This window comes from Setaria italica, chromosome III (assembly GCF_000263155.2).
Source record: "Setaria italica strain Yugu1 chromosome III, Setaria_italica_v2.0, whole genome shotgun sequence".
Lineage (NCBI taxonomy): Eukaryota > Viridiplantae > Streptophyta > Magnoliopsida > Poales > Poaceae > Setaria > Setaria italica.
The window spans coordinates 49718648-49733421 of record NC_028452.1 but is presented as its reverse complement, the minus strand read 5'-3'; the positions used below and the strand labels follow the sequence as shown (position 1 = coordinate 49733421).

The 14774-nt window shown below is 45.7% G+C and overlaps 2 protein-coding genes across 3 annotated transcripts; both read left to right on the top strand.

Annotated features, from left to right (window-relative positions):
- The first annotated feature begins 2230 nt into the window (after nt 1-2230).
- On the top strand, nt 2231-10737 carry LOC101752818. Of its 2 annotated transcripts, XM_004963184.3 has the most exons (5): nt 2365-2501; nt 2792-2933; nt 3185-3994; nt 5368-6087; nt 8351-10737. In XM_004963184.3, the coding sequence occupies exons 3-5, from the start codon at nt 3266-3268 to the stop codon at nt 10517-10519; spliced, it is 3618 nt and encodes a 1205-aa protein (XP_004963241.1). In that variant the 5' UTR covers nt 2365-2501; nt 2792-2933; nt 3185-3265; the 3' UTR covers nt 10520-10737. The 2 variants fall into 2 exon arrangements, with proteins under 2 accessions (XP_004963240.1, XP_004963241.1); XM_004963183.2 differs by lacking the exon at nt 2792-2933 and having other exon boundaries at nt 2231-2501.
- Nucleotides 10738-12238: 1501 nt separating this feature from the next.
- LOC101786955 (basic proline-rich protein-like) lies at nt 12239-14569 on the top strand. Its single transcript, XM_014804825.2, has one exon. It carries the CDS (start codon nt 12532-12534, stop codon nt 14326-14328), a length of 1797 nt encoding a protein of 598 aa, XP_014660311.1. The 5' UTR covers nt 12239-12531; the 3' UTR covers nt 14329-14569.
- Nucleotides 14570-14774: the final 205 nt, after the last annotated feature.

The window sequence follows — 14774 nt, the reverse complement described above, 5'->3', positions numbered from 1 at the left end:
ATTTTTTTTATTTTTTTCAAAAATTGGTTGCCGAGTGTTTTCTGGGCACTCGGCAAAGACTTTGTCGAGTGCCCGACACAAAACACTTGACAAATCAGTGTTTGCCAAGTGTTACACTCGGCAAACGGTTCGCCGAGTGTTTTTTTGCCCTTCGTCGAGTATCCCCGGCACTCGGCAATTTTCCTGTGTCCCGTAGTGATCATCTTTGTGTCGGACTGATCAAAGAAGAGCGATGATGACCCCGACAGCGACAACTGGAGAACCGGTGACCCTGCTCTACGAAAGTACCCGGTCCACACCATGGGCTTGGGGAAGTTTCACGACCCAACGGAGCTGCTCCTCGTTGCTAATGAATCGAACGGGACCTACTCCTCCGCCACCGAGGTGAGCAAGATCATGAAAGCCTTGGCGGTCTGCTTGGCTCTTTTCTTCGTGAGCTTGGTATTCCTTGGCCAAGAACGCCGGTATTATGGTGTGATAACTTCGGCATCACATACCTCACTGCTAATCCGGTATTTCATGCATGAACAAAGCACATCAAGGTTGATTTTTATTTTGTCAGAGAGAAGGTAACACAAGGTGCACTCGACGTTAGATTTGTATCATCTAAAGATCAGGTAGCAGACTCTTTCAGCAAAGCCGTCGACAAAACTGATGCTAGAGCAACTCAAGACCAATCTCAACTTAGTCTCTACCAGTTGAGATTGAGGGGGAATGTTAACGTGCATGTTAATGAGAGAGTCTAGTGGGTTGAACTAACATGACTTCATAGCCTAGTGCTAGAAGACGGAAGGTGTACCAACACCATTATCATTACTCCTGTTGTAACTCCTATTACGTTAACACTACAATGAGAAGGGAGAGGATTGATCACGGCAAAACATTCAGACTTTTACATTGGCTAAGACTCCCAGTCATGTCTATATGTAACTCTATTTACATTATGACACTATGTATGATATTTATTGAAGTCGTCGTAGGTGTGAATTTTGATCCGAGCACTTATATGATAGTCATCTGGTTTTGCCTTTAAAACCAGGTGTGACAATCTTCGTCATCAGCGAGGACCGTCCAATCTCCACCCTCCCCTCCCCCTCTATCCTCCATATAGATCTACAAACCGTGATATCATTGTCATCATTGGCACCTCCGGTGAGCGTCCCCACCTTATTTGTCTTCTTCCTCTCCAGCATGTGCCCCCGCCACCACCAATTTCAACCACCGCCAGCAGGGCAAGGCAGCTGTGTTGTCCGCCCGCCTCCCGCGCCATGGCCCCATTCCCCACTTTCTAACCACTACCCTTGCTCGCCCCTGCCCGCTGACACCGGTCATCAGACGTCCTCCACCATGCGGCCGGCGGCATCATCATCCCCCACACCCACCACCTCTACTGGGCCTGCTGCCGCCGACGGTCATTCTTCTAATCTCACCGGCCATGGAGCCCTCCCCGATAACGCCGAACCTGAACCCCTAACCCTTATCCAGCGAGCTGGCTATGGAGCTGGCCATGAGGTTACATTTTTGCTATTTTATTTCCCCTGTGAAGAAGTAACCTAGGGGCTCTCGATTTAAGAGGGCTCTCCGTTTAGATTATAGGAAACAGAAATGAAATAAAGCTGGAGTTGAGTCGTAAAGTCCACAAAATATTATACTGCTGCAATAGTTTCTCTCGAGCAAAGACTTAGACCCTAGATCTAGATCAGGACGTTGGATCAACTAGTCATCGACAAAGTTATTAGTGATATGAGATGTGAGGCGGATTATTCTGCTGATGAACCCACATGCTAGATGCTACTCCCTTCGTTCCAAATTGTAGGTCATTCTAATTTTCTTGTAGAATCAAATCATTTTATGTTTGACCAAAATTATAGAGAGGATTACAAAGAATTGTAGCACCGAATAGATATACTATGAAAATATATTTAATGAAGAATCTAATATTACTTATTTAGTATAATAAATAATAAAGGTTAGTACTTTATTGTATAAATTTGGTTAAATTTAAGATGATTTGATTTTTCAAGAAAGTTGGAATGACTTGCAATTTGAAATGGAGGGAGTACCCAGTAATTTTGAATGTTGTACGGCTAGGTAGCAAGAGAGCTGCCGGCCCGGTGAAATGAATAGCGTGGACTGCCTCCTGGCCCACAGCATTGTGGCTTCTGGATCTACCTACCCACAGCATCAGGATTTATAGCCTCTACCATCCCAGACTAGCTCGATCCACACAAAGCAACTTACGGTTGCTAATGGAGGCCACGGTGCTGAGCGTTGGGAAGTCCGTGCTTAATGGCGCGCTTAGCTACGCCAAATCTACCATAGCTGAGGAGGTGGCGCTGCAGCTTGGAGTCCAGCGTGACCAAGCCTTCATCACCGACGAGCTCGAGATGATGCAGGGCTTCCTGATGGTTGCCCATGACGAGCGAGACCACAACAAGGTGGTCAAGATCTGGGTGAAGCAAGTCCGCGACGTCGCCTACGACGTCGAAGATTGTCTCCAGGTAGGGGTGCAAACAATTACCTGTTTTTCGATCTTGGTTATTTGTTTTTCTTTCAGTGTAAGAAAAATTTATAGGGGAGAGAGAGAGAGAGAGATTTCTTAGGCAAATACTCTTATTCCGCTACCATGTACGCGAGGAGGCCTAGCGCTGATCCTTGGCTTGCCACACGGCATGGTGGAGGGATCTGGAGCTCGGCCGCCATATGTTGATGACCTGCCTGCTTCCTCAGGGGAGAGAGAAATTGATATCTTATTTTATTGTTTGGCTTGAAATTTACCGGTTCCGAGAAGGGGTGGCACTCCGCGGCGCGCTAGGGGCTAAATAACAGGATCTTTGTGTGTATATGCACAAGGCTTCCGCAAAGTAGATAGTTAGAGAGAATAAGGAGATCGAGCAGCTGACAGCGGCCACACGAATCTCAAACACCGGAAGGTATGTAAGGAAAAATCTTGTGGAAGATTGATAGGATTTTCGATATACACATGCCTAATTAGTTGAAAGATACTAGTTCATTGAATTCACATTTTTTTCATTGAAGTAAAAAATAAATGGATAGATTGATTAGTTAAGTTCGATATGATTAATGATCAGCTATCAAATTATATATATATATATTTGCATCTGTATTTGTAATTTATTAGTATTCATACTGATGATGGGTTGACATACATACATACTTCTAGGATTTCGCTGTCCGTCTAGAGAATCGATCATGGTTCTGCTTCGTTGGCAAATTTCTAGACCGGCGCCGTGTGGCCAAGGAGATGAAGGATCTTAGGGAAAAGGTGGAGGATATTAGCAAGAGGAACCTGCGGTACCGCCTTATAAAAAGCTCTGTCTCCAAGCCAGCTAGCACCACCTCTGAGCAGTTCGTGATCAGTACTGAAGTACAACTCGAGATGGCTGAAGCTACACGCACTGCACTGCAGGAGAAGAAGAAAGTGGACCTTGTCGAACTAATCACCAAGGGGGAGGATGAAAATAGCCTCAGGGTGATGGCAGTGTGGGGGGCAGGCAGCGATGTTGGGGTCACATCCGTCATTAGAGCTGCCTATGAGGATCAGAATGTGAAAGGCAAGTTTGCCTGCCGCGCCTGGGTAAGGTTGGTGCATCCCTTCAATCCAGATGAATTCTTTGGCAGTTTGGTGAGGCAGTTTTACGTGAATTCATGTGAAAAAGAAACTGGGAAAACAACAGAAGAGATGACTGCAGGGATGGGTGCTATGAAAAAACTGAAAGAAGATGAAAATTTGGTTGATGCTTTTAATAAGTATGTTACCGGGAAGAGCTACTTGGTTGTTATTAATGGTGTATCTACCATAGAAGAGTGGGACTGGATAGCAACATATTTCCCAAGGAAGAACGGAAGCCGGATTATCGTGTCCACGCAGCAGTTTGAAGTTGCGAGCTTGTGCACTGAGCAGCCTTACGTGGTATCAGAGATAGACCAGAAATGGTCATTCGAGAAGGAATTTTATGTCTTCTACAAGAAGGTAATGGTCCTCACTTTTCGATGTAGTTGTTGTAAGTTTTCAACAATTATATGGATGAACCGATGCAACAACCATAGGAAAACTAATTCTACTTTCAAAAACTGATTCAACGAAAGTTAAATTATCTGCACAATTAAGAAAAGGGACTGTCTACACTCGAGTGTTTTGGATCTCTGCCCTTGTTGCTGCCGCCTCCACCTTGTCACCCCTGTCCTGACCCCACCCACAGGTTTTCTGCCACCGCCCCGGCCGACGGCGCCACCGCCGCCTTGCCTCACCGCCCCACCACCCGCCACCACCGCCAGTCGGACCTACCACCAGCGAGCTCCCTTTGAGGCCGCCACCACTCGTCGGCATTGAATCCCCAGCCCCAAACCCCGAATCTTAACCTCGCCGGAGCCATCGTCAGAGTTGAGGAAGACGAAGCCCCTTCTCTGCTCCAGCCTGCGCATTTGACGGAGAAAATTGAGTGCTGGCGGAGGCTAAAACACTCGAGTGTTATATAGCTTTTCCTTAAGAAAAAGATCATACCCAGCCTGTCACAAAGTATATATAGTCGTACACATATAGTGTAAAAATATAGAAGATTGTACATATGACACAAAAGATGAGTGCTCTTTTTTTTGTACAATGCAATGATATCATACCCGTCACAAACATTTTTTGTGAGAATTTTTTCACAAAACTTTACCGTGTACACTTAAATCAATATGTACAAGCACCATGTCTTTTAAACTGAAGTACGAGAATAAATACCTGCACGAGGTATAGATATGTTATATATTTACGAGTATAGCTGCAAGAAGAACGAATGAGACATTTCTACATACAGATATTGGGATAAAAAAATGGGTCTATATATATACGGCACAAAAATATAATCCAACCTGCGATTCTCCTGAAGGTACTAAATTTATAATTATTATAACAAATTACAATATGAAATACAAGTGTAGCCTTCTATGATGTTTATTTCGTGAGAAATTGCAGCCTTTATTCTTATTAGGAATTTACAGTCCTGAAAGCGAAGGTGTCTCAAAATTTATACTTTGTAAGCAGATAAAGTTATATTAGTCTTCTCACGGCATTAAGCTGACACACCCCCAACAAGATTGCATTTGGCCTCCCACATCCGTAGATACGCATGTATAGGCAAACTTTATTACAAGACGCAAGAAAAAGACCTTCGATATAGACCGGCTGACGCTTGACTTATATTTCTATGGTTGTTAACATCCATGTACTCATGGAAATGGAAGGGATAATAAGTTAATGGATGTTTTCCCTCTTTTTCAATGGATATTATACTAATCATATGATGCACACGTATACGTTTGAATCAGTATAAAGTACCAACTTTTGTTTGTGTTCAGGCGAATCCTCCTGCGTCCAGTTCAAAAGATGAGATCAGTGATGCTAGTAGCTCAATGAATCCTGGCGAGGAGACACATGTAAAGAAGCCTACTACTCGCGCCCGTACGGTGGCAGCTGCCCTGGAGGATGATCAGCTTATCGACCGGAAGGAAGCAAGAGAAAAGATTAAGGGATTAATTGGTCAAGCAGGTTGCTATGTGATCGCCATTTGTGGTATAGGTGGCCTTGGGAAAACTACTCTTGTGAGGAGTGTCTACCAACAAGACCTTGGTGACATGTTTAACAGGCGCGCTTGGTTAACCGTGTCGCGGTCTTTCAAACAGCAAGAATTTCTTGAAGAATTGTTCCGGCAATTACGCCGCGATGACAAAGAAAAGACTGATACGGCCAGCCATACGCTGCCAAATGAGGCCAGCCATACGCTGCCAAATGAGACCAGCCACACAGACCATACTAAACGAGAGAACAAGAAAGAACCAACACTGGCGGAAAATTTGACAAAGCTTTTCCGGGATAAGAAATGTCTCATTGTTTTGGACGATCTATCATCCACTGTAGCAGTCCAGTGGATACTTGACCTCCTACCAGAAAATAGTTCGAGCCGGATTATTGTCACTACCCGGAAGGGCGAGTCGCTACAACTTCAGGAAAAAACTGGACATGTATACAATCTCGACATGCTAAATCAGGACGAAGCTATTGACCTATTTGAAAAGAAGGTACAACGACTATAGACATCTGGAATACTTATATTATTTCTAAATAGTTTTCTTTATACTTGTTATTCTTGTTGGGTGCCAACATTATAATACTTACGATCTTTGCATCTTTCCTGATCACTTTCGTCAAGCCCTCGTTATATTTTGCATAGAATATATAGAGGGCCGAAATCATGCTAGTGCCACAAATTAATCACGGCTAGTCCAACAAATTAATTGGTGTTCAACATGGCAACTAGTCTCGTGATTCTTCGCTCCCAGCTCCTCCCTGTTTCCTACCACCATCATGCCTTTCTCTCCATCATGTTTCTTTCGTTCCCTATGTCCTCCTAGGCACTAGGCTACGAGCCTAGCAGGACGGGACATTACCATTGGATCAGAACCCACATACATCTACCAATCTTACTATTACTAATTGGAGACTCCTTTTGAAGCCTCCAGGTGAAGCCACCTAGGATTCCTAGGTGGACACTTTAGAAAAAAGAGAGAAATACTAGAAATTCTCACAAAAAAGCAAAACATCCAACCATCAATCAATAGATTCAAATCATTGTGGCCATTGGATCTATTATATTTTCTAAAAAATTACCCACCTATGACATTATGAAAATAGCCTAAAGTAACCCCTAAATCTATATATAAATTACCCACCTCTACCATTATATAAAATAAACTAAATTAACCCCCTAATCTTCATAAAAAATTACCCACTTATGCCATTATTAACGATATATAAAATAACCTCCTAATTTGCAACTGAATTGCCTACCACTATTACTTAAAAAACTTAAAGTAACCCCTTCTATATTAACCACACATGCCATTATTAAAAATAACATGAGGTAACTCTACATTTGAATCAAATAACCTTAATTAAAAATATACAGCAATATATGATTCTAAATCGTCTATATCTTACACTATTGGTATACGATATAATAATTAAGGTCTATACGCATGATGTGTATCACCATTTATAAGGATATAAAGTGATGAGAATATAGATTTCTATGCTAAAATTGTATCTCAAACTTAAGGTTCATTAAACAAATTCAAGCGCATACCTGCGATGCAAAGTGAAAAGTTAAAGATTATAAATGTGGATGAAAATATTATAGAATAATTACTAACTAAAATCTATCACAATTGGATGAAGATAATAGTTTTTTAGCAGTGTAGTCTCATTTTTTTCCATTGGAGGCTCCGCATTAGTTCCACGAGACAAGCCAGAAAAAAGAGAAACATTCTCATAAAAATTAAAAACGTCAAACACCAATCCTGTAAACTCTAATAATCATAGCCATTGATCTATTATATTTTCTAAAAAGTTACCCACCACTATCATTGTGAAAATATTCAAAAATGAGCTCTAAGTCTATATTTCAATTACCGAGCTCAACTATTATAAAAAATAATCTAAAGTAACCCCATAACCTTCATACAATTTACTAATACACATCGTTAACTTAAAATGTCATCCTAAAATTTTATCTATGTTATCCATATATGTCGTTATTAAAATAACCTAAAGTAAACACCTAAATCTTAATATAATTATCTTCATGTGCATCATACAAAAATGTCAAAAAGTAAACTAATATATGATTTTAAATTACCTATTTATGTCATTGTTAATATAAAAATTCTTAGTTAAAGTATATACACATGATGAGTGCCACCATTTAGATCTTTATACATGTATGTGAGGAATCGATGAAAAATATTGATTTGTATGCTAAACATAATGTACGGAGGATTGGAGGTGTGATACAAAATGGAAAAAATATGAATATGGATGAAAAAGTGCATTGAGTAATTATTAATTAAAAATCAATCACAACTGGACAAAGATAGGTACATATCTATATAAGTATTATGTTGAAGTATTGAAAAATAAGAGAGTAGTAGGTAAACAATTTTGATTATTATCTAGGAGTTTAATTTCTAAATAATTTTTAAATACAATAGCTTCTAAAAATATTAGCCCGTGCGGGAGCACGCGTTAATGGACTAGTAGTAGAATAATGGATGGGAAAATTTTCTCTGGTTTTAAATTCACTTTAGAAAGTAACAATGAAAATTTCATTTGCTCTTATAAAAAAAAGGAATTGCCTGTATTAGGTGAACTGTTCTGTTCTCGTTTGTCAGCTAATGTGGTAATTGATATATGGTTAGTATATTTTTATAGCTCTTTTGTGGTGTAAAAGTAATAAAATAAGAAGGTTGTTTACCTGATCTGAGATTCTAAGTTTTGGAATTGCAGGTATTCAAGAATGATGAGGAGAAACAAAACATTGACAAGTATCCAGACATGATTGAGCAACGAAACTTTATCCTAAAGAAGTGTGGTGGCCTCCCTCTTGCTATATCCACTGTAGGCAGTTTCCTTGCAACCAAACCTAAAACCGCCATTGAGTGGAGAAATCTGAACAAACATATTAGTGATGAGCTGGAGAGCAATTCAGAGCTTGGGATGATAAAGACAGTGCTCACCTCGAGCTATGATGGCTTACCATATCATCTGAAGCTCCCCTTCTTGTATTTATCGGTTTTTCCTGAAGATCAAGACATCAGATGGACACGTCTAATCAGAAGGTGGATTGCAGAGGGTTACTTGAGGAGAACACGGAACACAAGTGCAGAGGAAATTGGGAACAGCTACATCACAGACCTTATAAACCGGAGCATGGTTCGGCCATCAAAAGGTGCAACGCATAACACTCGGAGGGTTGGCTTTTTGCATGTCCATGATCTCATTCGTGAAATTGCAATCTCAAAGTCGGTAGAGCAAAATCTTGTTTTTACACTAGAGGAAGGTTGCAACCTCAACAACCAAGGCAAAATCCGTCACCTTGCTGTAAGCAGTAGCTGGACAAGAGACAAGAAGGCATTTGAGAGTGCATTGGACTTGTCTCATTTACGTTCGCTAACAGTATTTGGTGAGTGGGCAGGCTTTTTCATTTCTGATAAGATGAGATTCCTTCGGTTGCTAGATTTGGAAGACACAAAGGGTTTAACAAATCATCACCTCCATCAAATTGGGCTGCTCTTTCACCTTAACTACCTTTCTCTACGAAGATGTGATGGAATTTGTCGGTTGCCAAACTCATTGGGTAATCTGAGGCATCTGCAAACACTGGATGTCAGAGACACGCGCATAATCAAGATACCAACAGCAATTATCAAGCTAAAGATGTTGCAATATCTTCGTGTAGGCTTCTTACCAAGCAATGATAAGGAGCAGAGAGGAATTTGTGAAGCCGTTAGCTTGATCCGCTATTGTTTCAAGTACTTCTACTATTGGAGGTGCTGCACATGCTGTGTCGTCGAGGATGAGGACTACTATGACTGGTGCAACACCCGGCTCCTGCTCGACGCATGCTGTGACCTTTTCTGTGGGCTACTCGACGAATACCTGTGCTGCCCCTTATTCGGATGGCTGAGGACTTTGCTAGCAGGCTTTGGCTGTATGTTCTTTCTCATAGTGTTTGGCCCCGTCTACTTGTTGTCTCTAATAGTGCGCATCCCATGGGTACTTTCGAGAGATGGTTTCAACGGGTTGGCTGTCTCCTTCATGCGGCAAGGTTCTCCGAGACCCATACCGCAAGGTTCTCCGAAATGGCTAGGTGTTTTTTGGAACACCAAGCGGAAAGATCCACATGGTGTCAAATTTCCTAGTGGACTCCGGAAGCTGAGGGCCCTGCACACAATGGGTGTTGTCAATATCAATGGTGGAAATGACATTCTCGAAGATCTCCAATTTCTTACTCAGTTGCGCAAGCTAAGAGTGACGGGTCTCAACAAGAAAAACTGCAGGAAGTTCTTCTTGGCCATCACGAAACTCAAGTGCCTGGAGTCCTTGTTAGTGCGGTCAGAGGGATGCCCTGGTCTATCTGGCTGCTTGGAATTGGATGAACAGTGCCCTCCTCCAGAAAACATGCAGAGTCTCAAGCTGTATGGCAACCTAGTCAAAATCCCGGAATGGATCAAGAAGCTTAGGAATCTCGTGAAGCTGGAGCTACGGAGCTCTAGGATATCGGAGGACAGTGCAGCTATGGATATCCTAGGTGAGCTACCAAACCTTGCCATCCTTCGTCTACAGGAGTGGTCGTTCAACGATAAAGGCGTGCATTTCAAAAGCCCAGCTTTTGAAAAACTCGTGGTGCTCAGGCTTGATTTGTGGGGTATCAAATCTGTAACGTTTGAGCGAGGAGCAGCCCCCAAACTTGAGCAGCTGCAGGTCACGGGTGAGTGGATATCTGAAGAACGTGGCTTTGCTGGGCTAGACATTCTCCAAAGCATCAAGGAAGTCTTGCTCGATGTTAGCTTTCGTTGGAATGAGGCGAAGCTGGAAGACAAACTGAAGGAGGAATTACTGGCCCAGCTTGCTAAAAATCGAAACAACAATAACCCGATTCTGAAGGTCCAGTGAATTCGAAAGGACATATTTTGTATAACCTATACTACTGTAATGTTATGAATTGGAAAGGGCACATTGTGGCCCTGCCCAAGTGACTGCCATTCTATTTTGGAGATCCTTTTTTTCACTCTTCCATCATGTATTTCCATTCCTGCTGCCTGTGTGTTCTTCTTAATCTGTATGAAAGATAATTAAGATGATTGATGGGCATGTTTTGGGACTTTCATGTAGAGAGTTTAGCACTCTTTTGTCTTAATGGCTCTCACGGACCAGCAGCCAGCGAGCTAGGCTCCGGAGAAACGAGATCCAGTTTCGTTTCTCGGAACCAGGCTGAGTGGTGATTTCCGCACGCGAAGGCACGAGCAGGCGGAGATGCAAGCAACCAATCGCCCTTAAGTTGCACGCACGGAGCTTGACTAGCGGTGCTGCAGCCAACCAATCACTCGTCGGATGCATGCGCCGAGCCTGGTCAGGCCGCAAGCCGCATACAAGCAACCAAACGCGTCCTAAGGTGGCCACATGTAGAATTAATTTCGGTGCTGATTACATTATCAGCCGGCGGCTGTTCGGGGACAACAATCCATCAAGCCATCAAGGGGGTATATGGGATGGTAGATTGGTCGGGGGAAGATGGAAAGAGCTTCGTCGAGCTAAGAGTAACGATGTGAATAGATCCACAAGCACATGGATACCGTTTTAGCTTTTATCTTAGAATATTCCAAGAGCATTAAATTCAGGGAACGTGTGTGTATACCTACTGTTCTAGATATCAAGGACAACCAAGGTAGATGAAGCCGAGAGTAGAGAGGAATTGTACAATTAGGGGCGGGATTATATTGCAGCGTTAACCAATTAAGGGATCGGGTGAAAACAAACGGCGTTAATCCGATTACGTTACATTTTACCGAACCGAACACCACCGGTACTTGTCAATCAATCGACACAACGTGGGCTACACGGCCCGTCGTTAGTCGGTGTAAATCTTGTACGGGCCTAGGCCCATATATTGTCTTCAAATGCATTTTACGTCCGTAGATTACTCGGATAGGCGGTAGAACATCATATGCGAATGAGTAATCGCAACTGAAAAATGAAAACCAAACCAATCGTTTCCATTTTCTTTTGTTAATAAGTTATTTAAATTAGAAAGACAGCCTGTCACATCCGATTTTTCAATACTAATTAGGAGTATTAAATATAGGCTAATTACAAGACTAATTAGACAGATGGAGGCTAATTCGCGAGACGAATCTATTAAACCTAATTAGTCCATGATTTGACAACGTGATGCTACATTAACTATTTGCTAATGATGGATTAATTAGACTTAATAGATCCATCTCGCGAATTAGCTTAGGACTTCTGCAATTAGTTTTATAATTACCTCCTGTTTAGTCCTAATTAGCATCCGAACATTTGACGTGAGAAAAGCTCAACTTTAGGCTAAGGATCAAACATCGGAGTATTAAATATAGGTTAATAATTTTTTTATAAAAAAACTTAATTACAAAACCAAATCAGTCATTTCCATTTTTCTTTCGTCAATGATTTATTTAAATTAAAAATTTATTCCGCGATAGGACATTAACTTAAGACCGGTAATGCAAGCCACGTGCTTTGATCTTGCCTCCATTTTTCAGCTAGCACTCCACTACAGTAGCAGCTACTACCATAGCAGCAGAGCAGAGCAGAGCAATGGAGGCAAGAAAAAGAAAGGAACCATGTCCTTGCCCAAGCAAGGAGGTGACCCAACACACTCACCTCACTCCATGTCAGCTCCTGCCGCCGAGCATCCCCTTCCTTCACTCTTCCCCCTCCCAGCTCCACCATCCATCCATGCCTCTCAAACAGGCCGCGGTTCCGGTCGACGGCACGCCATGGCATTCCTTCCTCCTCCCCGAGAATATATAAACACGGGAGAGTGACGAGAGGACGGGTGTCGCTGTCCGTGCACGCGCGCTCGCCGCGAAAGCGATCGAGTAGCTTGGTCGCCGCGCCGTACGCCGTCGTCTCCGGCGCCGACCATGGACCGGCGGCGGGGCGCCGCCGCGCGGGAGTTCGAGGACTTCGATCCCGTCGTGGAGTGGAAGCTGGCCGGCGAGGTGGACGTGGTGGAGATCTCGCTCCCGGGGTTCCGCAAGGACCAGGTGAGGGTGCAGGTGGACAACCACGGCGTGCTCCGCGCCACCGGCGAGCGGCCGGCGAGGGGGGGTCGGTGGGCAAGGTTCAAGAAGGACCTCCGCCTCCCCGACAACTGCGACGCCGACGCCGTCCGCGCCAGGTTCGAGGGCGAGAAGCTCATCATCACGCTCCCCATCGCCGTCCCGGCGGACGGGACGCCGTCGTCGCCCGGGACGCCGCCGTCGCCGACCCCATCGCCGCCACCGGGACCGCCTCGCTGGCCTCCTTCATCCTACTCTAGGCCGCCGCCGCCGCCGCCGAAACCGCGTACGTCACCGCCGCTCCCACCGCCACCTCGTCGTCCTCCAGGCTATTCCGAGTCGACGCAGCCGCTGGCACCACCTCGTGCTCCTGCTTATTCTTCGGAACGGCCGCCGCCACAACCTCCATCACCACCGCCGCCGCCGCCACCACCTAGAACTTATTTTCAGCCACCACGTCGGCCTCCATCGCCGCCTCGTGCTCCATCTGAGCCGCCGCCGCCGCCGCCGCCGCCACCACCTAGAACTTATTTTCAGCCGCCACGTCGTCCTCCATCGCCACCTCGTGCTCCAACTGAGCTGCCGCCGCCGCGTCGGCCTCCATCGCCGCCGCCAGCACCATCGCCACCTCCTACAAAATACGACCGTCCAAGACCACCTCGGCCGCCTCCTGGTCCAAGTTATCCCAACCCTCCACCCCTACGCCCGCCGCCGCCGCCGCCGCCGCCACCTAGAACTTATTTTCAGCCACCACGTCGGCCTCCATCGCCGCCTCGTGCTCCATCTGAGCCGCCGCCGCCGCCGCCGCCGCCACCACCTAGAACTTATTTTCAGCCGCCACGTCGTCCTTCATCGCCACCTCGTGCTCCAACTGAGCTGCCGCCGCCGCGTCGGCCTCCATCGCCGCCGCCGCCTCGTGTTCCTGCTCGCACTGAGCTGCCGGCGGCGCAGGCTCCACGTCCATCGCCACCGCTGGCACCACCTCGCCCTCCTATTTATCCAGAGCCACCGCGACGCCCGCCACCGCCGCCACCCGAACCCCCTCGCGCTCCTGTTTATTCAGACCTGCCACCGCCGCCGTCGCGTCCGCCGCCACCGCCTCCACGATCAGCTCCGGCGAAGCCCACCATTCACGATCAGACAAAACCCACCACCGCAGAGCCGAAGCCGTCGCCGCCGTCGCCGCCGCCGCCGCCGCCGCCGCCACATGGGACGCCGGGTGCCGTTCCCGGGCCAATAATGCCAGGGAGGGCAATCTCCGTGTCACCCCCTTCTCCGGCACCTCTGCCTCCTCATCCCGCAGAGGAAGCGCCGGAGAAGCAACTGCAAGGCGACACTTCTCCGGCGGCGCTGGCTCCTCGTCACGGAGAGGCAGCGCCGAGGAAGCCACTGCAAGATGCCAAGGTACCAGAGGAAGACGGCAGGGTCAGTAGGGCGCTACCGGAGACGAAGAAGAAGAGCAAGAAAAGGACGGGTGGAGAAGTGAGAGGTAAGGTGGAGGAAGCCAGAACGGCGCCGGGGAAGAACCAAGCTCAGGCGGCGATGACGACGACGGTGCCGCCGCCGGAGCCTGCAAGGCAGCTGCTGGTGAACACTGTTGCGGCGGCGGTCGTGCTCGTGGGGATCGTCTGGTCGGTGTGGCGCAACCTCAGCAGTTAAGCTACATGTAACTTGCGAAGGGCTGCTTGTAATTATTATGTGTTGTTCTGAACTTGCAATTGCGCACCACTGGATCAGTGTGCATGTACTAGCTCGCAACGAAAAACAGAGGATCACTGTATAAACATGTAGATGCAGCTCCCAACGAAGAACAGTGCCTTGAAGCAAAATATGTTGTATGAAATCGAAAACAGAGTGACTTGTGGGCACGTGAAATATCAAGTTCCAATCCTTTGTGCCTCGAAGCAAAATCTCTTGCATGAAAACCACCAAATTCACGAAGACTGACACAGGTATGAGCTGCAGGGTGCGATCATCGTACCAAGAAAAATACTAATCTAACCACAGACGGAGCGGATACACACGATCCATATTGTTCAGGACAAATGGCTTCTTTGATGGCACCCTCCTTGTAAGTAAGGCCTTGTTTAGTTCCCAATTTGGGA